Source organism: Biomphalaria glabrata, chromosome 2 (genome assembly GCF_947242115.1).
Source record: "Biomphalaria glabrata chromosome 2, xgBioGlab47.1, whole genome shotgun sequence".
Lineage (NCBI taxonomy): Eukaryota > Metazoa > Mollusca > Gastropoda > Planorbidae > Biomphalaria > Biomphalaria glabrata.
This window is the reverse complement of record NC_074712.1, coordinates 33,543,144-33,567,237: the sequence shown is the minus strand read 5'-3', so window position 1 is coordinate 33,567,237 and position 24,094 is coordinate 33,543,144. Positions and strand designations below refer to the sequence as shown.

Genomic DNA, 24,094 nt, shown 5'->3' with positions numbered 1-24,094 from the left:
AATGCTGATGGTAGCAGTTCTCATAATTTAAAACGCCCGGAAAGAGATTGCTATGATGAGCTCAAGGACATGGTAATGCAGCTACAATGTCAAGGATTCTTGAAGACGTGCAGGCAGTAATAAATGAACAGAAAAGAAACTTGAATGGATGTGTACACCGTTTACTTAAGCTACGTTGTCAAAATTCTTAATCAGGAAATACTTCCAACGTACATTTTCTCGGTTTTCTAGAAAAATGTTTTCTTTCTTTGCCGCTGCTACCAATCGATGAGATATTTTAATGAATGCTAGAGTGTCATAGGAACAACTCGCTGGTGTACTCATCGTGTTGCTGTTAGACTCATAAAAGAACGATTTTATGAAAGTGTGACGGCGAAAATCTTTGCCATCGCTCTGAAAATACAAACACTAGAGGCGCAGTGCAAATACAATTGCCAGCTGTCTGTGAATACATGCATACCTTTCATCGCTTTACTTTCTTGTTGGCAGATGTACTAAAAAATAGTCAACTAAACACAAGAGTACCTTCAAATTAAAGTATTAATTATAAGCAAAGTGTTGGCTAAGCTAGAGCACTTCAACATTGACTCTACGAAATATGTGACAAGTTAGCTCAAAATGTTATTGAGATAACTTCAGTCAAATCAAACTAGCATGTAATTGCAACAGAAAAATACGTTTTAACACTATGAAAATATCAGGAAAGTGAATCTTAAGATGTCGGACTCACTATTCAAATAGAGAACAAGAGGTTAATACTGAGTGTATCAATCTCTTTTATACTGGGCCAGACGACAAGATATGTGAACAGAAATACTAAAACTAGAATGCAGCAAAGTTTGGAATGACGTCAACGACTCTCTACCAGCTTTTGATTTAAACCTTTAACTGTTTCTTGCCAAATGCATGCCTAAGTGGCGCACTGGCGGATCCTGGGGGGTCCGTAGGGGTGATCGCCCCCCCCCCACTCGGCCTTTCGGGAGGGGGTCGGGCGAATTTTATTATAGAATTCACACAATTTGTATACGAATTTATTACTTATGTTAAAAATATATACTAATTATTTATATTTCAACCTATTTTTAGATTATTTCGCCCCCCCCCCCCCAGTATGTTGGCCGATTTGGTGGGGTCGGGAGGGGGCGATGGTATCATTGCCGCCCCCCCCCTACTCTTTCGAGTGGGGGGGGGGCGGTCCAATTTATTTGTAGAAATCACAGCTTGCTAACAGAATCAATTAAATATCCATATGACTAAACCTTGTTATTGATATTTTAACCGATCTTTATATTATGTCGTTCCCTGTTTGCTGATTGCTGGGGGTGGGGGGAGGGGCGAATACCTCTACTGCCCTTCCCACCTAAACCCTTTGAGTGGGGGGGGGCGGTCCGTTTTTATGGAGAAATCGTAGTTTGTGATCAAAATTAGTTGAATTAATACATACATTTTATATTATGTCGCTCCCTTTCTGGTATTTTGGCCGATTCGGTGGGGTTGGGGGGAGGGCGATTGCATGTACTGCCCTCCCCACTCTAGCTCTCTGAGTGCTGGGGGGGGGGCGGTCCTATTTTTGTGGAGAATCACAGTTTGTGAACAAAATTAGTTAAATATATATATAATATAAACTACGTATTGATATGTGACCCATTGTATATTATGTCGTACCACACTCTAATCTCAAATTGTATCATTAGTAAATTTAAATGAAAAAGAGTTGTACCAGGTGGGAGGGGCGATACAAGCAATCGCATTTCCCCCATTGGACAAATCAATACTTTTTGTTTTTGTATTATAGTTAAGAAATTACAAAATTTAAAAAATCTGTCACTAATATAATTTATATATACTATAAATTAAATTTGTATATCGAGTCAAGGAATAAATCGGTTTTATTTGCAATGTATTTAGGGCCTCATATTAGAATATTTTTCAAGTACAACATTATTCAAAAGGTCCTTTTTTATTACTAGGATAATGAGCTTTAGGTCAGGAGAATACGTTTCTGCAGTGAAGAATGCAAGAAAACACTTTTGGCGTCGGGGCTTCGCCCCGAACTCCATTGGTGTATAATGAGCTGTAGATGTCAGGAGAATGCGTTTCTGCAGTGAAGAATGCAAGAAAACGCTAGGGAACCTCATAGCCTGCCCCAGTTGTTTTGTTTTTCGCCGAAGGTTGAGAAATGCTGCTTTTTTATTCTCATATATATATGTGTGTGTGTGTATGTGCTGTACGCACATTTATGCTTAGGGTTAGGGTTTACTGGGCGTTAGGGTTAGGGTTTGGAAAAAAATCGCCCCCCCCCCCAGTCCAAAGTTCTGGATCCGCTAGTGCGCTAATGTCTGTCCCGGCGGCAAGGCTCACGGCGATGTCTTCCCTAGCGGTGAGATAAGTACAGCGAACGTTTCGGCTCTCCAAGGTCCTTCGGTAATGGTCTTTAACGGTTCGGTGGTACGGCGTCTGGTTCTGGTTCACGGTGATCTGTCGTCTGGCTCCGGTTCGTCGGTGACTTAGAGTCTGGTTCCGGTTGCTGGTTCCGACGCAGGTACGGTGGTTCCAGGTGGTCGTCTGTCCCAAGTGAAACTGGAACGTCCAACAGCTGACACAGCGGCGACAAAGTCAAAGTCCAGTGCTAAAATACCGGCTATCTGGCTATCTAACGTGTAGCACAGATTCAGCAGAGACGTAGATCAAATTAGCACTACTGTACTTAAGTGCCGTAGGCAGTAAGATGGCTCCTACGTCAAAAGTTCTTTGGCGTGACCTCAACGGTCGATCTTGGCCTTGCAGAGGTGACCTTAACGTTCGTCCTCACGATGCCGGGCAGGTGATATCTCTTCAGTACGGCTTTGACAGGACGGTTTTCTTCCCTTCCACAAACTGTAGCCTTCTCGATACCGAGCTACAGGCTTCAATACGATGCCCCAACGTATGGGCGTTTACAAATTACAAATCTAGATCTAGATTTCGTTACCTCCTAGGTCTACGAGTCCAGGATCTCACTGGCTTTCCTTCGCCGACGTGGCTGTATAATCAGGGTCTAGCTGCAGACTAGGCCGATGACGTAACTTCTGCCTCCTCCTAACAGAGGGCTTCTATCCTTCTGGATGTTGATGCCAGTGAGCTCCGAGTCTGGGGTCGCCACGTTGTTAAGGCCTCCGCGCGGTGTTGATTCTTGGCAATCTGTCTAGTGTAGATCTGACTGGAAGTAACGCTGAACTCAACTACTTCAGTAACACCGGCGAAAGGCCGAAACAATCAAATATATAGTCGACGCTGATATGTTGTTCTACAAATATGTTTAATACTCAAGAAGGGAATCGTCCGATGTCAGTTATGTCGTACTCAAGTCTACTACTCTACAAGAAGCGACTTCCTTTTAGCGTCACTTAGAGCGTTCTTATTTTTTAAAGATCTGTCACGTCACTTGTCGCTAATTAAAACTTTCCCCTTATTCCCGAAACAAATAACTAATTCCTAATCATGTCATAACAATATACAGGGCCGCCGCTACCTATTGTGCAATGTGTGCATCGCACGCAGATGGCCGAATGTAAGGGGCGGCCAAATCATTATAGCAAGATTCTTTTTTTTTTATGTTTGGTTTAATAATTTTAAAAAATTACTTAAATATTTTATTTAAATTCTAATGATTCTATTATCCTTTGAATATTGGGAGGGGGGGGGGGGGAGACGATATTCGTACAATAAGAAGTTATTTTGGAAACTGGGGCGCTACGGATTCCCACGGGTTTTTCCATAAGCGCCAACCCTTCCCTGGCCTTGAATTTTCGCGGGTTGTTTGTAATATTTGTTTCGACTCGAATTGCCAGCCCTATAAGTAGATTTAGCAATTAGAATTTTAGAAAGTCAATTTTAAAACATTGTCCCTTCTATTGGGTATGTAGCATGGGCGGGGCGTAGCCTGGGGGGGGGGGTTCAAACCAACCCCCCCCCCGAAATGAAATCCCCCCCCGGGGGGGGGGGAACGGAAATAAGTGACTGATATTTTTGTTTCATTTTGTTTATATTAGGTGAGATTTTAATAATAAATCATCACTTACCACAGCACAGCCGAGGAACCCCCTACCAGGGGGTTTTGAGATTTTAAAAAATCCTATCAGGGGGTTTTGAGATACAAATCCCTTTACCAGGGGGTTTTGAGTTTAAAACCCCCTACCAGGGGCTTTGCGTTTAAAACCCTCTACAGGGGGTTTTGAGTTTTAAACCCCCTACCAGAGGTTTTTGCAGTTAAATCCCCCTCTTCTATAAAACAAAACAAAAAAATGCAAACAACAATCCCCAAATTCCAAGAGCACAGTTAAGGAAGATTTTGATTTTAAAAATCCCTCCAAAATTTACGATAAAACCCCTCTTCAATATAAAAAAAGCAAATCACACTCAAAATTCTATGAGTGTAGCCAAAGGGGTTTTGAGTTTACCCCCCACCCCCTTCCGGTTGGGGTTTCAAGGTAAAAAGTACCTCTTCAATATAAAAAAAAAAGCAAATTACATACTATAAAATCTATGAAGGTAGCCAAAGGGGTTTTGAGTTTAAATCCCCCTCCTCCAGATGGCTTTTTCTTTAAAGTTTAAAACCCCTCCAGATGGTTTTGAGTTTAAAATTCCCCTACAGAGCGTTTAGAGTTGAAAACCTCTGTCTTCAATATTATTTAAAAGCAAACTACAGTCACCAAATTCTATGATCGTAGCTAAATGGGGTTTTGAATTTTAAAAAAACAAAAAAAGAGTTTTTAGTTTAAAACCCCTCAACAGATGATTTGACGAAAAAACTTTCCTTTTCGATATAAAATCTAAAGCGAAATACAGGCATGTAATTCCAAGAGCGTAGTCAAGAAAGGTTACAAATTTCTACCAGTGGCTTGGGCTCCATTAATAAAGTGTGAATAGTCTTCTACCGAAATTGAAAAACACTAAATGTGGCTCAGCAAAGATGGCTAAGACAGATTTTAGGAGTCAGTTATAGAGATCGGGTCTAAATCAAAGAAAGCATAAGCCGAACTGGGAGTCGAACCCTTAGTAAGGTTGTGACCATAGACTATATATTACATGGACTGCCAACTCTACGCACTAAGCCTATATTTTTCAATAAACAAGTCCCGTTCACGGAGGCGTCCTTGGTTGCGTGGTAAATTGACTTCCGGTAGATTTTTTTTTACGTATAAAGAAACCATTCTCGAAGATTTTTACCACCACTTTTACAGCAAATCATGAATGGAAACTGAATTGTTAAAGAAGATGTTACAGAGGTAAGTGTGCACAAATCAATTTCTGACTTAGATCTATAACTGTAAAGCTTTATAGCTGATTTTCTTAGCCAATATAGACTAATTAGTCAAGCCTGTATTTCGTGTATTTTCTTCTTTACATTAATTGAATTGAGGTTCTTGTGAGAGCATAGCCTATATATATATATATATATATATATATATATATATATATATATATATATATATATATATATATATATATATATATATATATATATATATATATAAACCAAATAGTAAGACTTATTCAGAAAGATAACCCGGTACATTTAGATCTATATGCTCTTACTATAATAGGCTAAAATGACCTTTCGTTTATAAGTTTTAAAAAAGTCCTATATTATGTGTAGGCCTAAAGTAAAGGTAATAAGTCTAGATGTAAAGTTTTCTCCGAGTTGAAAAATGTAAGAAAAGTATGTTTGGCATTTAGATGGTGTCGTTGATAAAATAGAAAAAGTACATTCTGTGATTTTTTATGGCAAGTTATTATAACAAAGTGCAGGACAAGCCACTGTCCTGTCGCCTCATGTTTCTCACGGCTATGGCCAAATTTCGAATCCCGGTGCCCCCGTGCCTCATATTCTGTTTGACTGCCCCAGACTTGCTGATCTCAGTCTCAACAGGTCAGAACCAAAAATTCTCGATCTGTATGGTGACATGTATGCACTACGCAATACAGCAGGGTTTCTGTCCAGGGCTTTTGCAAGAGAGGATTAGAGCCTCTCAAGCCCTCACTCAAATGGAGTTTGATGATGTTGACTTTTTATGCCCTTTTTTCTGTCTTGGTGTGAGTTATTGTAAGACTGAATTATTGATCCGCAGCTGTTGAAGTATTGACTAGCCTTTGTAATAATTACTGCGAAAGGTAGTGAGAGCCGCATCGTCGTCAAACATCAGTTCCCTAATCAGGATATGTCGTCTCCTCGTTTTGGTCAAGCCAGTTTAAAAAGCCTGTACAGTGGATATATACTCCATCTTCCAAGTCGCTATGAGAGTACAGACGAAACAATTCCGAATAGTGTTGATGGCCAAAACCCATCCTTGTTTTACCCTGCTCTTGATAGATAATACCGGTACCTAAAAGTCTTAGAGGAAGAACTGTCAAACTTTACAGTTCATATCATGTGAAGCTGACAGTAGTTTCAATAGCTTATTTGGACAGACAATTTTCACTAGTAAAAACCACTTCTGCTTAGTGTGAGCATATTGCTAAATGAAGTTCATATTTCTATTACTTTCTACTCAAGTCACCCAAGAGAAATTTTATTTAAAGCGAAAACTTTTTATAATGCATTTTTCTTTGTTTTTGTTTTTTTTTACTAAAAGGAGCATACTACTTCCACAAACCTGATTTGATTGTCACTAACTTTCAAATTGAAAGGGATCTACTACAAGTGAGATTTTTTTTTACTTTCTCCAATAACATTGTGTTATCAATACATGTATCACTTTAAATTACTTGTAATTGTGAAATAATAGGTAAAAAATCTTCTTAAGTACATGTTATATTTAATCCTATGCATAAAATTTATTTACATTAAAAAAAAATCATTAAAGCAGGCTTAATTGTAGAGAAAAAATTATTTCTTGTGATTGCATTGAAATAAACTTTAAAGATGCTGTCCATTGTTGTAACATAAAGTAGTCTTACATTTTTTTATTAGCAAATATAAATATTTATAACATGTCTAAACTAGTTTGAATTTCTTTTCTTTTTTTCTCAGCTGCTCATGAATTTCGAGATTTTACAGCTAATAGAGGAACAAATTTTATCGGCTTCCACTTAGCCAAACAGCATGGAAATGTGCTATTTTAATGAGTAGAAGATATTTGTCATTTAGAGTATCATGCAACAGCTAATTATCAGTCCAGACATTTCAAGATGAGGAAAAGAACAGTATAAGCTACATTCATTGATGCATTATTTATACCAAAATGTATAGTCAACCCAGTCACCACTCCATTTTTTTATGAAGCCAGTTACAGTTACCATGAAGGGATGAAATTTCAGATAATATTCTGTTTATTTGATGAAATGAGAGTAGGCCTACATCAGAAATTGAAATGGTCATCTTCAGTATTTAATGTTTCATCTAAAAATGATAATTATATTAATACATATTTGATGTACAAACAAATGAAAACCATTCAAACACTTTTTTTTTTGTGAAGTAGCCTATAGATGATTAAACTTGTAAGTGTCTGAACAATACTACATCGACATTAACTTATTATTATAGACTTTTTACAGGAATGTATCTTAAGCTGGACTGAAAGAGAAAGTTGCTATAATTTAAATAATAAAATTTAATAGTCTGAACATGTAACTAAAAATTGAATAATGCTAACATTTATTGACAAGTGAATATTGGTAATGATGTGCTTTCTATTTTAATAAGTCAATAATATTAGTAAGAACAATATTATCTTCACTTTCTTAATATTATAAACACAATATTTCCTGAAAAGATTTTTTTAAATTATAGAAATAATGCTCAAGTCTTCAGAAATGGTAGTTTTCAGAATCATCAAATCAAGGACAACATAGTATTCATGAACTTCCAGCTATCAGCAAGCTCCTAGTAGGTATTATGGAGCACATTCTCCTTCAACTCAGAGGATCACAGGCACTGGACAAATTCTAGTACTGTTGATGGAATAGAAACAACATACATTAAATTCATAACAAGTCACCAATTCAATCTTAGTTTCATATAGTACCAAACTTCCATATGTTCAAGTCCTTTACGGATAAAATCAATTCTGAAAACATCTAACAAAACAGTTCCTTAAAAAGTATATTAGGAGTATAGTAAAGTATATTAGAGGTTTTACACAAAAAATGCGATGGGAACATATTATTTACAAAATTAATAAATGACACTCTCAGAAATGTATTGACTCTTTCAGTAAATCGCTTATCACATTTAAAATATACATTGTAAAAATAATGATAATAATTATCAAATGTGATGGAAAAAAAAAAAAGAAAAACAAATAATCCAAACTGGCAGCACCAATTAGCAGACAATTAATGTCGTAAACAAGAATACACGAAATACAGGCTTGGCTAATTAGTCTATATTGGCTAAGAACATCAGTTACAAGGCTTTATAGTCATAGATCTAAGTCACAAATTGATTTGTGCACACTTACCTATGTAACATCGTATATGACAATTAAGTTTCCATTCATGATTTGCTGTAAAAGTGATGGTAAAAATCTTCGGGAATGGTTTCTTTATATAGTAACAAATTCTACCGGAAGTCAATTTACCATGCAACCAAGGACGCCTCGGTGAATGGAGCTTATGCTTAGTTTCCTTAGTGTTGGCAGTCCATGTAATATATAGTCTATGGTTGTGACAGAGCGTCGCATGAGGTTTTGCGGGACATGTTCTCCGACAAAATGAATTACGCAAAATAAGTTATTTAAAGTTTATTTAGTAAAAATATGAAACGCTTTATCATTGGCTCAGTTCTTGTAGATGTTTGTAACGACAAGCCTACGACCAACAAGGAGAAGGGGAGGCGAAAAAAAAATTTCATTGTATATAATTTATCTGAATATTAGTAAAATTACATGTTTAAAAATTAAAATTTTAAGTAGGAGACGTCGTTTTATCTTCTAATTTAAAAAAAAAAAGTAAAGTTCCCCTTTCAGACCTTGTGGTCTATAGGGCAGATGATGTAAAGGTCATCTGATTCTGTGCCTACGGTTAACGAGGGTGTCATGTGGCCAGCACAACGACCAACGGCCTTTACTTTCCGCCACAAATGTCAGGTACTCTTTAGGCGCCAAAAGATCCCGAAATTAAAAATCCCAATCTTCACCAGGATTCGAACCCGGAACCAAGCGCTTTATCGCTCAGCTGCCACGCCTCATATCTTCTAATAAGATATTGTTAAATGTAGACCGCTTTTTGCAACAGTATGGGTCAAAAAGTTTGAAGAAAAAATTTTAAAACGTCTCCGCTAGTATGATTCTTCTAGTTGTTTTTTTTTTTTTGTCTCAGAATAGTCGAATTTATTTCGTTTATTGCACATTATTATAGTGACGACTATTGTGTGAAAAAAAACGTCCGCGGCGGCCCTGTATATATATATATATATATATATATATATATATATATATATATATATATATATATATACATGGGCGTAGCCGGGGGGGGGGGTTCGGAATTTAGTGACTGATTTTTTGCTTTGATTTTGTTTATTTTAGGTGAGATTTTAATACTAAATCATCACTTGCTCCAGCACAACCAGCACAACCAAAGGGGTTTTGAGTTTAAAACCCACTACCAGGAGGTTTTGAGTTTAAAACCCCCTACCAGGGGTTTTGAGTTTTCAACCCCCTACTAGGGGGGTTCGAGTTTTAAAACCCCTACCAAGGGGGTTCGAGTTTAAAACCCCTACCAGAGGGGTTCGAGTTTAAAAACCCCTACCAGCGGTTTTGAGTTTAAAACCCCCTACCAGGGGTTTTGAGTTTTAAACCTGCTACCTGGGGTTTTCGCAGTTAACTCCCCCTCTTCTATAAAACAAAACAAAAAAAAATGCAAACGAAAATCCCCTAATTCCAAGAGCACAGTTAAGGAAGATTTTGATTTTAAAACCCCCTCTAAAATTTATGATAAACCCCCTCTTCAACATAAAAAAAAAGCTAATTACGCACTCAAAATGTTATGAGCGTAGCTAAATGGGTTTTGACTCAGTTTTGAGTTTAAATCTCACTTCAGCGGGGTTTGAAGTTAAAATACCTCTTTAATAATAAAAACAAAGCAAATTATACACTGAAAATGTTATGAGTGTAGTCAAAGGGGTTTTGAGTTTAAACTCCCCTCCAGTAAAGTTTAAAGCTAAAAAGTACCTCTTTAATATAAATAAAAGCAAATTACTCACTCTAAAATCTATGAGCGTAGCCAAAGGGGTTTGAGGCTAAAAAATACATCTTCAGTGTAAGAAAAAAAGCAAATTACGCACTCAAAATGCTATGAGCGTTGCCAAAAGGAGTTTTGAGTTTAAACCCCCGTTCAGAGGGGTTTGATGCTCTCTTCAATATATAAAAAAAAGCAAATTACACAATAAAATTATTTGAGCGTAGCCAATCCAATCGGGGGTTTTGAGTTTAAACCCCTCTTTTACAGATGGCTTTTTTTAAAGTTTAAAACCCCTCCAGATGGTTTTCAGTATAAGATCCCCCTACAGACCATTTTGAGGTGGAAAACCTTCAACATATGGTTTTGAGTCAGTTTTGACGATAAAACTTCTCTTTTCGATATAAAATCTAAAGCAAAATACAGTCAACTTATTCCAACGTAGTCACATTTTTACCAGTGGCAGGGCTCCATTAATAAACTGCAGTGAATAGTCATCTGCCGAAATTGAAAAACACTAAATGTAGCTCAACAAAGATGGCTAAGACAGATTTTAGGAGTCAGTTATAGAGATCGGGTCTAAATCAAGGAAATCCTATATCGAACTGGGAGTCGAACCCTTAGTAAGATTGTGAGAGAGCGACGCATGAGGTTTGCGGGACATGTTCTCCGACAAAATGAATTACGCATAAGAAGAGTTGCAATGATATCCTAGTACAACTTGACGCCACTCATTCATGGAGGTCCTCATGGCAGGTGGGAAGAGGCTTCAGATATTACCAGTGACAGATTTTTATGGAAACAGCTTGACAGCAAATGCGCCGAACGGCGCGGGAGGGTCTAAGTCAGTAAGAATAGCACATTAAGTTTTTGAAATAAAACGTTTTAATAGCAGGAAAATGCAGTGTAGATACCTCAGAATATGCATTTTGTTGGCTTTCAATACCAGAAATAGTGCTTGGCGGCGGGGCTCCGCCCTGCGCTGGGGGAGCTCCTAGCGCTCCCCCAGACCCCCTTACTAGTAATGTCGGGGAATCTACAATTTTATGGAAACAGCTTGACAGCAAATGCGCCGAACGGCGCGGGAGGATCTAAGTCAGTAAGAATAGCACATTAGGTTTTTGAAATAGAACTTTTTAATACCAGGAAAATACACTGTAGATACCTCAGAATATGCATTTTGTTGGCTTTTAATATCAGAAATGGTGCTCCTAGCGCTCCCCCAGACCCCATTACTAGTGATGACGGGGGATATCTACAATTTTCCCACTAACTCATGGAAGAAGCTATTCTAGGAGCGTCTTCCGAAAGAATGAAGGGTCAGAATGTAATAAAGATTATGTACACACACACACGCGTAAATACATATAAATTATTTTTTTCGCGGTGAGGGGGCGGGGGGGGGGGAGAAAAAAAATCCCCCCCCCCAACCTCCCCCCCCCCGAAAAAAAATCCTGGCTACGCCCATGTATATAGTACATATATATATATATATATATATATATATATTTATATATTTATATATATATATATATACTGTTACAAATGACCAGTGACAGGAAGAGGTTAACGTGTGACCCCGACGAGATAACACAGCAGCGGGTGTTCCCTGGAATGTACATGTATAAACAGAGACAGGATGTGACGTGTCCTTACATGTTATTCCAAAAGGTACTAGCAATGTCCAGTGACAGATAGAGGTCACAACTTGTGACCCCGGCAAGATGACACTGCAGCCAATGTTTTCTGGAATCTACATGTATAAATAAAGACAGGATGTGACGTTTCCTCACGTGTTTTTCCAGAGGATACTAGCCAAAGAAGAAAGCCTTACGAATCAGTTGAAAGCGTGAAGCCACTAATGAATAATCTAAGAACATTCCTCATGAGAATAGGTTGATGAAGTATAACAGAGGTTTTAGAAAAACGCTAATTAAGTTAGAAGCAAGAAGGACAGAAAAGAAGTAGTTTAAGATGTCAGAACTGTAGTGAGTAACCATCTGTGACAGAACTGTACAAGAAGATCAACCCAACATCGAACAAACCCAATTCAGTTGCTGTTGTTTAAAAGAAAAGCATGTGAATATTGCTGTACTGTGATGAACCTAGTTATCTCTGAAGAAGCTCTGTAAAAAGATGCTTGAAAATGTAAAACTTGTTAGAATGCTGATGAATTTTCTCGACAAGAGTGCCCAATGTCGTCATCTGAATGTCGATGTTTCCATACCAAGATTGATGAAAACATTTGTGAGGAACTGCTGAAAAATGAGGATTTGGCTCCCATTCTTCTATGGAAAGAAGATGGACAACTGCCAGATTGAAAGAACATCTCTGAGAAGGGGGCAACCACCAAAGCTTCCTTCTTGATCGTCGATCGGTTTCTTGAGTATCGTGGTGAAATGGAATCTGTTCGGGACGAACAGATCTAAGAAGGGGACAGTGTTACAAATGACCAGTGACAGGAAGAGGTTAACGTGTGACCCCGACGAGATAACACAGCAGCGGGTGTTCCCTGGAATGTACATGTATAAACAGAGACAGGATGTGACGTGTCCTTACATGTTATTCCAAAAGGTACTAGCAATGTCCAGTGACAGATAGAGGTCACAACTTGTGACCCCGGCAAGATGACACTGCAGCCAATGTTTTCTGGAATCTACATGTATAAATAAAGACAGGATGTGACGTTTCCTCACGTGTTATTCCAGAGGATACTAGCCGTGTTTGTGCAACTTTGGACAAGCGATTAGGGACTCTATATAAGCCAGAGTTAATGTGAAAGGCAGTCGTGAGTGAGTCGTCGGTACTGTTGTCTACTGTGCGAGACAGTAGAAGAGAGATGTGTACGACTCGATGCAAGTTAACTAGGGATGAATTGCAACGAAGTGAAGAGATGAATTGCAACGAAGTATAGCTAACTGTAAACTGACAGATATTGTACAGTCTTCTACGCTACATGTTACAGTAACGAATTGTTAGAGTTAATAGTCATTAAAGTTATATGAAACTGAAAGTTTAGTAGTCAAGTTCTTTGCAGTGTTTTTATTTGTGTGCCAACTAATACATCTAGCCAGAAGATTCAGAAATACGTAACAATATATATATATATATATATATATATATATATATATATATATATATATATATAATTCATGGGCGTAGCCAGGGGGGTTGAGGTTCACCCACCCCCACCCCGTAATGAAATTCCCCCCCCCCCCCGAGGGGGGGGGGTCGGAATTCAGTAATTGATTTTTTTGCTTTGATTTTGTTTATTTTGGTTGACATTTTAATACTATACCATCACTTGCCCCAGTTCAGCCAAGGGGTTTTGAGTTTAAAACCCCCTACCAGTGGGTTTTGAGTTTAAAACCCCTATCAGGGGGGTTTGAGTTTAAAATCTCCTACCAGGGTGTTTGAGTTCAAAACCCTTATCAGGGGGTTTTGATTTTAAAACCCCCTACCAACAGGTTTTGAGTTTAAAACCCCCTATCAGGGGTTTTTGCAGTTCAATCCCTCTCTTCTAAAAACAACAACAAAAAAAAAAAGCAAACGACAATCCCCAAATTGCAAGAGCACAGTTAAGGAAGATTTTGATTTTATAACCCCCTATTCAATATAAAATAAAGCAAATTACACACTCAAAATAAATTATATGAGCGTAGCCAAAGGGTTTTGAGTTTAACCCCCCCCCCTCTTCATTAGGGTTTGAAGCTAAAAAAAAATACCTCTTCAATTAAAAAAAAAGGAAATTACGCACTCAAAATGTTATGAGCGTAGGTAAATGGGTTTCAACTTAGTTTTGAGTTTAAACCCGCATTCAGCGGTGTTTGAAGTTAAAAATACTTCTTCAATATGAAAAAAAAAGTAAATTATGCACTTAAAATGTTATGAGAGTTGCCAAAGGGGTTTTGAGTTTAAACCCCCGTTCAGCGGGGTTTAATGCTAAAAAATACCTCTTTAATATAAAAAAAAGCAAATTACACACTAAAATTATTTGAGCGTAGCCAAGCCAATTGGGGGTTTTGAGTTTTTAACCCCTCTCCTACAGATGGCTTTTCTTAAAATTTTAAAACCCCTCCAGATGGTTTTGAGTTTAAAATCCCCCTACAGAGAGTTTTGAGGTGGGAAAACCTCCATCTTCAATATTATTCTAAAGCAAACTACTGTTACCAAATTCTATGACCGTAGCTAAATGGAGTTTTGAATTGAAAAAAAAAAACAACTCCAGAGATTGTTTAGTTTAAAATCCACAACAGATGATTTTGACGGTAAAACTTCTCTTTTCGATATAAAATCTAAAGCAAACTACAGTCACCTAATTCCAAGAGCGTATTCAAGAGAGGTTACACATTTCTACCAGTGGCGGGGCTCCATTAATAAAGTGCCGAAATTGAAAAACACTAAATGTGGCTCAACAAAGATGGCTAAGAGTGGCTAAGACAGATTTTAGGAGTCTAAATCAAGGAAATCCTATGCCGAATTGGGAGTCGACACCTTAGTAAGCTTGTGACAGAGCGTCGCATGAGATTTGCGGAACATGTTTTTACGCATACTAAGGGTTGCGATGACATCCTAGTAGGCTACAACTTGGCACCAGCAAGGCAGTAAGAATGCATTTTAGTTTTTTAAAATAAAACTTCTTAATAGCAGGAAAATTTACTGTAGATACCTCAGAATATTCATTTTGTTGGCTTTTAATGACAGAAATAGTGCTTGGCGGCGGGGCTTCGCCCCGCGCTGGGGGAGCTCCATGCAAGCTCTGCCCAAAACCCTTGCTGGCTTGGGGGGTGTGTGCAATTTTTCCACTAACTCCAGGAAGAAACAATCTAGGGTACAATAAACGTCTTCCGAAAGAATGAAGGATCAGAATGTAAAAAAGATCATGTACACACACACACACACACATATACATACAGTACTATTAATTTTTTTATCGCGGGGAAAGGGGGGGGGGGGGAGAGAAAAATTCACCCCCAACCCCACCCCCCACCCCCGAAAAAAATCCTGGCTACGCCAATGATATATATATATATATATATATATATATATATATATATATATATATATATATATATATATATATATATATATATATATGCATGTTTATCGTATTTTTTATAAAGTCGTTCTCCCCTGCAGCAGTAAATCTTTGTTTTTGAGTATTATAGTAGGGATTTTCTTCATAATGCTATAAGCATGAAAGTAGCGCTATATAAAAGCTATAATAATAATAATAAAGTTATTCACATTAATATGTGTTTTTTTTTAATACGTTGATATTTCAAAGACATTTGTAATAACATTTGCTTATATTATGCTGAACACAAATTATGTTTTCACGCGACCAATTATTACGTACATTTCTATTTATAACTCGTTCTATTTATATATCACTATTTGGCAACAAGCCAACTTTTCTGATGCAATTTTGTAAAGGAAATAGAGGCATCAAAATATAGTTCACATTTGTATCATCTCTAAATCTGTAATATTTCGATATCACATTGTCACATCATTTTTTATCTTTTATTTTATTTGTTTTTTATATTAAAAATAATTATTGATTAAGTTTGAATGTTTTATAGAAAAAAAGTAGTTCTTCTATATGACCTTGAGTGCTTATACCTCTACTTTAGGGTACATTGGAAACAGCCATCTAAAGTCACATTTGCCACGTTAACGATACAATGAACAAGTTTGAGACAAATATGTCTGCCTAGATTTCTTCCCAACTTTCGCCCACCGGGGCACAGTTTCACCATGGCGTAAGTTGCAATTTAGACTATTCTAGATTATTTTCTTTAGGTCTACTTAGATCTAGAATAGTTTATGCTAGGTCTATCACCAAACACCGTGACCTAGACGTCCTAGATCTAGAATCTAGATTATGACTAGATCTATATACTCATAGTATTTACTTTATTTAGTATACTAATCTATAGCGGCTATTATCATACTCATGCTAAATCAGTATATATGAATAATAATAATAGATCTATATGATACTGGCTATACGCCTGCCTATAAGTAGGTACTTTGATAAAAATTTCAGACTCAATATATTGTAATGAAACTAATATAGTTAGTTAGAGCTTTTGGAACCGAGTGTATTGATACTTCATTTATGTTTCTAAGTTGATTAGAACAGAAGTTATAGCAATTTTAGTGGCGAAAATTTTGCCTATATTATTTTTTAAAAATTGTGACCGAAAAAGGAAAATTTCACATTAAAAATGCTGTAACTTATTTACTATTTGAGTTATTTGCATGTAATTTTCACCAGAAATACATGATTATGTCCTGATATTTATTTTAATTTCAAACAAGTGGTAGACTGTGACATAATGTTCTTATTCGTTTTTAAAGTGAGGTTACTTGTAAAAAAAGAAACGGTCGACAAGAAGTACTTTTTCACATTTAGAAGACTCTAACTTTTAAACCTTAAGAGATAATTGAATACAATTTTAAACAGAGATGCTTTATTATCTGTTGATACTTATTTTACTTTTAAATTATAGATAGAAGTCCAAGAAAATATTTTACACTTTATGATGTGACACAACATGTAAAAAAAAATGACAGAAAAAGTACTTTTTTTTCCATTAATAGGCTGTATTTTTTTAACTTTCAGAGCTATATAAATAACATTTTCAACACAAATGCATGAAATTAATTGTGTTGTTCATTTTATTATTTTGAAACCTGAGATTTGTGTTAACACAAACCTTTTTTTGTTATAGATCTGTGGCGTCAGTAAGTAAATGTAATACGTCACCAGGTCGAAAATAATTTTCCAATATATGAATTTTTTTGCTTGCGCCCAATGATGGTGTCAGAATATGTAAAAGTATTTATAACATCCCTGTATGTTGCTGTCACATTAGTGTGTATGACAATCATGTCACATCGCAGCCTCCTTTAGTTATGCCATGCCCATCGCCAATGATGTTCTCTGTGGAGAAAAAAAAATAAAGTTCTTAGTCATGATTGAAGCTTCATTTAACACAATATCAACATAAATGTCATAAACAACTTTAATTTTAAAAGAATATTTTTAGGACTTGATCCTGTATAAAAATCTATGTTATGTCTCTGTATCTAGCCAAGAAATCTTATCTAGAATTTACTTATTTAGATTTGATTGATCAGTGATCTCTCATTGATTTGATCTAACTCTAGATCTAGAATCTAGTAATGAATACTATTGACTTTTTATTTGTCTACTCATCTACTCATCTAGATTTGCCTAGAATCACTATATTTACTTAGTATTATATATTAAAAGTGAAATAATTTAATTGAAATTCATAGATCTAGATAGATTGTGGAAAACAATTACGATAATGCAACTAGATCAAGATTTATAATTATTTTTTAATTATCGGCCATTATCGCGACAAATATTATTATTTTTTTTTAAAATCCTTTCAAAACTTAAGTAGTGAGTAAATATCATTATAAAGATATTATTTATGAAGTTTTAAATCATCGATGATCAAAGAAAATGAAGGATTATGATGGATTTCAAAAGGGAATGTGAAATACAAAAAGGATGCAGCCATTGATAAACATAGGATCTATCACTTCCTGTCTAGTAATGGCGGCCGGTTTCACTTTAAAAAATTAGACCTAGCCCAGTCCGTTGGCATTTGCCACTAAACAGGAGCACTTATTGCAATAAACTTTATTAAACTAATTAGATTTAATATTAAACTAACCCAAATAACTAAATTTAAATGTAGAATGAGCTTAATAAAAAAGAATTTGGTGGTCAACTTACCAGTATGCTCAACACGATGGATCTCCATGAAAACAATAGAATTTATGGCGATGTAGATCTAAAGAATTAATAAATATCCTGTCCTTGCGCGATAAAAAAGCTTTGATTATCCTTTTGAGCATGGATTTTGAAAACAATATCAGAATGGAACACAATGCCTATTGTCCTGGGCTTATATACTGACGCCGGTAGACTACCAGTTCCGGAAACCAAAAAAAATCTAGCACAACCGGAAAATCAAAGTACCTACTATAAGCCAAAAATTGTTTGATGACAGCCATTATTTGATAATCATAATTGACATAATGATAATGGTTTAACATAGTCAACATAGAAAAGAAAATGAAGTATCAAAATCTTCTATATTTTAACTTTTAAGGAGAATAAGCCTTTTTAAGGATGACTACTTATATTTGTTACTTGTACCCCGCCCTAGAGGCCATGTGTTTTCATTTAATTCAAACTAATTTGACACACATTATTTGATTCCAAACACAATTCATTTCAAACAGTCTCTATATAGAGTAAAGGATGGTTGTCGGCCACCCGGGTTTCGTCTCGCATATCAGACATCTCGATGTATTATTATTAAATCTTCTTTATTTGAATTTTTATTTTTTTTTACCCAACTTCCGCATAAATATTGCGCATGGACTATTTTGTCACACTTCCGACACGTACAGCTCCCTTTTATATTGAGAGAAAGTAATTTTATCTGGGGTCAAAGTAGACTACAGTAAAACTTAGCTTTTTTTCTCCCAAGGGGAAGAACGAGATAGGGTCTGGAGTTAAGACGATTTTTAAGCCCCTAGATGCATTACCCAATTAAAACCCAGATATAATGCTTCTAAATAGGCACTAGAAATAGATAAATTGTACAACCCAGACTCTCCTTTCCCACTTAAACATGTAAATAGGGGGTGGCCAACAAGTTTTACCTTTTCTGAATAAGAAAACATATCATATGATGCTAGTCATCAAAGGGAAATAACTTGACACAGTACTTATGGGGAAATAAACAAATTGTTATTGTTTTTTTTTAAACATTGACAAGAATAATTTTGTTGTTTGTTAAAATAATATAGTACAAAATGTATATTTAAGTTATGTATGTGTTCTTGTGTGTGTTTGTTACATGTTTCACAAAAAAAAATTCGTAACATATTTATAAAAAAAAAGGTTAATGTGGTGTATGCAAAACGTATAACCATTTATTTTAAACCATTTAATATGCAACAAATATGTACAAATGTTATAGCACTAAAGTGCACATCTCTATACAATAATAAATTAGCATCAATGGGCAGCTGAAAAAAAAAAGTCACAATAGCAATATCATTGTAGACCTCGAGCCCACAATTATTGATCGACCAGGTGCGCTAAATGGCCATTGTGTGAAACATCAACGTCAAAATCAAAAGAGAGTATACTACATGAAGTCTCTCCCCCCCCCCCCCCCTTTTCCACGTCTCTTAAGCAAAAATACCATTGCACACTCTAAAAAAAAAAAGCAGGTGAGAGAGAGAGAGCAGGAGACTAGCAATTATCTGACTGGTACCATAAAGGCTAAGGTGAGACAGGCACGCACTGCGCTAGTGGAGCTGTGCTACGGGGGGAAAAAAGTGCCCCGTAGGTAGACTAGAGAGAATACTCCTCTTCTCTCTCTCTCTCTTCCCCCCCCCCCCCCCCCCCCAACAGAGGCGATTTTTTCCCCTAGCTCGACCAGCTAAGCTAGGCCCAAAGTAGTGGCCGTGGTGTGACGTCAGTTACAAGCCGAGAATGAAAGCGTGGAACGTGGGAAAAGTGATAATATGGCTTGTGTCGTTGCGCTAATGTACAGAATAATAAAATTAAGGATGAAATGTCTTAATAATAACATGTTTAATATATAGAAGACATCTATTTCCTTTGAAGTGTCCGATAAATCTCCAAACCGGCCAACAACTTTTACAGAGACAAAAATTTGACGAAAACTTTTACGCATCAGAAAACCCAACCTACCCCTCTTCACATCAGATCTAATTTTAACTATGCATAGTGATACATTACAAAATAGCTATTTTTATAGACAAAAGGATGACGAATTCATTGACACCATCAGTTTATTCATAGGTTAGACCATTACGGAGTTATGAATTTTGAAACTTAAAAATGGCCGGAGAATGGCTTAGCGTGTCCGACAACCATCCTTTACTCTAAGTATATTTTGGCATTAATAAACTCAGATTTTAATTATTTATTAATATTAACCAAATTTTAAGATCCCCAGGCATAGCCCCCCACATGAAATAATGAAATCATTAAGATGATTAAGACTTAAGATGTTTTCAAATTATGCATAAAATACAAACACTAAAAATAAAAATATAAACACACTTATTGTACCAAAATTAGCTACACCGACTTTTAGACTTATGTTTACACAATTAGATGTGTGTTGAATTTCTGTGTTTTTTGTTTATTCATGTAATAAATTTCCAATACAGATGAGCTTTTGACACTTTTGTACAGGCTAGGATGGTTATTCTTGCCAAAATAGCTAAATTGACTATATAAATCTAGATCTATCTAGCTAGGCCAATCTAGACATTTAACTTCATTTAATTTAATGTATCAAGCTCACTCCAAACATTTGCCCATTTGTTCTCTATAAAAAAAATATATATATAATACTTAGTCAAGTAACAAGATCATTAACATTGATTATGATTGATGTCCAAAACTGGCTGTTTGAAATAAATTTTGGTAAGAAGATCGTAATTTCATACAAATACCCTATTAAATTTTTTTTGTATAGAATCAAACAACTTGGCTTATGAATCAAATAAATCAGCTCGAAAAACAATAAATATTGAGTTCATTATCATAGACTTAGCCAACCAAAAAATAAAGTCTTAACTCTAGGAAGAGGTAAAGTCATCCTGGTAACAGGAAAAAACCGGACTTACAAATCAGAAATTTTTTTTTCTTACATAAAATGACAGCTAAATGGAATGAAATTGGATCAGAATCATTGGAAAATGGATGTGCACATATATTAATGTCATTATACAGCTTGCTAGTTTTATATTATCAAAATAAAGATGTAATGACCACAAAAACAGCGAGTTGAACTGATTCATGTAATGTCCTTAATAAATAAACTACTCTAGATCTGTCAATATTTAATATTCATATATTGTAAATAATATGATAGTCTTATCTTCTTAGACTCTAATCTAGATATATCAAGTCTATTAATATTAATTCTATAGTGACTATAGTAACATAATTATATAATAGACTCTATACCTATGGTGAACTATGGTCTAGACTTTATCCCATAAAATTAATTTCAATATGTAGAGGTCTAGATTTGTACTAGATATCTAGATCCCAGATTAAAACAGTTAAGTTGGTAGAATCTATTTAACATCACATGCATTTGTGATGATAATCATGCATGTCCATGTGAATGTGTCTGTCACTCTGTGGAGCCAGTGTATATTCAGGTTAAATCTTTTTAGGATTACAAAAATTATTTTCACTAATCGTGTTCAGAAGAACAAAATGTTTTAGGTCTATCTAATCAATTTGTGTTTACTTCAAGCTTTTGTACTCTGTTTTAAACTTCACATTTCTCTAGTTTCAGACTTCAAGATGTTTACCTAGCTACGGCTACCCTCCCTGCAACCATTTACTTAAACCATTTTATATTGTCTGAACATTCAACTGTACTTAGAGATGGAATTAAACTACTGGAACGAGGATTTCTCGCTTGGTCTGGACAACGGGCCGGACATGTTCGATCAGCTAAATGGCCCGTTCGGTGACCCTAAGCTCTCTGGTCAACCAATGAGTGACAGAGGTTGTTTGACCCAGGATGCATTGTTTGCTAAAGACTTGGATGATCTCTACCAAGAAGGTTGTCTTGAGTCACTTATTTCTTAAATGTTATTTAAATATTTATGTTGTTACTGTTACCACATTGCTACATTTTTTTTTTTAATCTATATCTTTTTATATTAAAATTATTTATAATGTTTGAGACAAACTTGTCGGCCTAGTTGAATTGTGTTTATAATGTATTTTTTTAAAAAGTTTGCGTCTACAGCATTTTGGGCCAGATAATTTATAGTCTTGTTTAATCTTCACTGTAGATCAGTATGCTCATCATTTAGGTGCCCTGCTATCAAATCAACTTCTGTCCATCCTTCATTTACTCTTTTATAGAACATTTATGTATTTGATGTGATGTTCATCATAAAGCCCAAGCCATGCAGCCATTATCAGCATTTTTGGTGATGCGTAATAAATCTGAGTGCCATGCCACATCTTGGTTGTCTTTTTTTTTTTTTTTTTCTCTATGAACTGGAGAGTGGCAAAAAAAAAAAATTCTGCATGATGCTTTTGAATATTTTAAATTCTTTGTGGCAAAAAACAAGTTAGCAGTTAAGATTTAGGCTAGTTAGGTACGGTATGTTGTTGTTTTTTATCGCCTTTAAAAATCATAACAAATTAATATTTTAAATCGTTTTGTCTATTTACAGATGTTCTGGGAACAGAATGGATGGAATCTTCAGACGTTGATTCTTATCTTGATGCAATTAGCGGCGCTCAAGACAAGGAAACGCCACTGGAATCGTTTCTCTTCGAGAGTCCTTTCATAGGGGACACTCATGAGGTTCAAGAGGAAAAGCCTTTGGTTTTGTCAGGGTTCTCCCTTTTTGAGCCCATTAAAGGGGGAAAGCACCAGGACTTCACCATCTTTGAAGCTGTGAGAGAACACAAGCCCCTGCTTTTTTCAGATTTCTCTCTCTTTGAAGCTGATAAAGAGGCAGATCCTCCAACTTTGTTGTTGAGTCCCGAGACCATCAGTGCTAATGTTGCTTCTTCAAAGCTTGAGTTTGACGCTGCTGCATCCCCACCTAGTTCACCTGCCCAAGTTGCACCTGTTATCAGCATTGATATAGCTTCCTATGACTGTCACAGTGGTTCACCAGAATCTTATCAGACTGTAGAAAGTGCTGACACTACTTTAGAATCTTTTTCTGATAGAGACATTTCTTTTGATGACCTTTCTTATTCTGGTATTGAAATCACACATCCTGCAAAATCTGTAAACATTTCATTGTATAGCAGTACTCCAACTCTGCATAGCTATTCCTCTAGCATCAAGAAAAGTTGTAGCGGCATCATACGATCCAGTCCTGAGCTGTACAAAGTCATCTCAGCTTCTGCTGTGGAGCTAGAGAAAAAAAGTTCTGGGTCCAAGTCAAGATGTGGGAAAAGTACCTCATCTGTTAGTCGCAAGAGTAAGACAGCAGCACAGCCTGTTCCTGAGCATGTTATTGTGGAGCAGCTTGATAAGAAAGATAGAAAAAAACTTCAGAACAAAAATGCTGCCATTCGCTATAGAATGAAGAAAAAGGAAGAAGCATTTGAAATTAAATCTGAAGTACAAATTTTGGAGGAATTAAACTCCAAATTAAAAGTCAAAGTGGAGGACCTGCAGAGAGAGATTAAGTATATGAAAAATCTCATGGATGATGTTCGCAAAGCAAAGGGTCTTTTGTGATTTTTTTTTTTCATCAACATTGGAACTTAAAAGTGATTTTCATTTCTGCTAGCAATGAATCTAATTAAGAGGAATGGTTATGTGGTAGATTATTTCCACTACAAGAAAACTTTATTCATTTCTCCTTGTGTATATATACTTTAACATTAATGAAACTTGTGTAGAGATCAGAGTTTAACATTTGTTTTTGTTTTTTTGTTGATCTAAGGCTATGACAAATAAGTTTGAAAATTTTTATCATGCTTATTGGATAATTTTATTTTTGTAATTAGTTTTGTGTTGAACTTCAGTACATATAATATATATTACATTAGCACAATATTTAACTGTTTTATTTGAGAAAGTAAATAAACCTAAAATTTGGAAAAACTTTTCTGCATTCTTTCCTTCAAACTTTTATGACGTATGCTTGTTTTGATTTTCATTTATGAAACTTCTAGGTCTGGCTACAAAAAAACAAGGCATTTTTATTTCATACCAATCAACAGAACAAGAATCAACTATTAACAGGCTTTTGGATGTATAACCTGGAACAGGGGTGGTCAACCTTTTTCTATCGAGGGCTGCATGCAAAAAGTGTGTAGGAATGGGGG

At 35.8% G+C, this 24,094-nt stretch overlaps 1 protein-coding gene and 1 long non-coding RNA gene across 3 annotated transcripts; both read left to right on the top strand.

Annotated features, from left to right (window-relative positions):
* Positions 1 to 5,036: 5,036 nt before the first annotated feature.
* Positions 5,037 to 7,080, top strand: LOC129924824 (uncharacterized). Its single transcript, XR_008776759.1, has 3 exons — positions 5,037 to 5,267; positions 6,615 to 6,682; positions 7,013 to 7,080. It is a non-coding gene; the product is annotated as an uncharacterized LOC129924824 (long non-coding RNA).
* An 8,714-nt stretch (positions 7,081 to 15,794) lies between these two features.
* LOC106056861 (cyclic AMP-dependent transcription factor ATF-4-like) lies at positions 15,795 to 23,871 on the top strand. 2 transcript variants are annotated; one of them, XM_056018584.1, is made up of 3 exons: positions 15,795 to 15,929; positions 21,570 to 21,848; positions 22,474 to 23,871. In XM_056018584.1, exons 2-3 carry the CDS (start codon positions 21,668 to 21,670, stop codon positions 23,499 to 23,501), a joined length of 1,209 nt encoding a protein of 402 aa, XP_055874559.1. In that variant the 5' UTR covers positions 15,795 to 15,929; positions 21,570 to 21,667; the 3' UTR covers positions 23,502 to 23,871.
* The last annotated feature ends 223 nt before the right edge of the window (positions 23,872 to 24,094 follow it).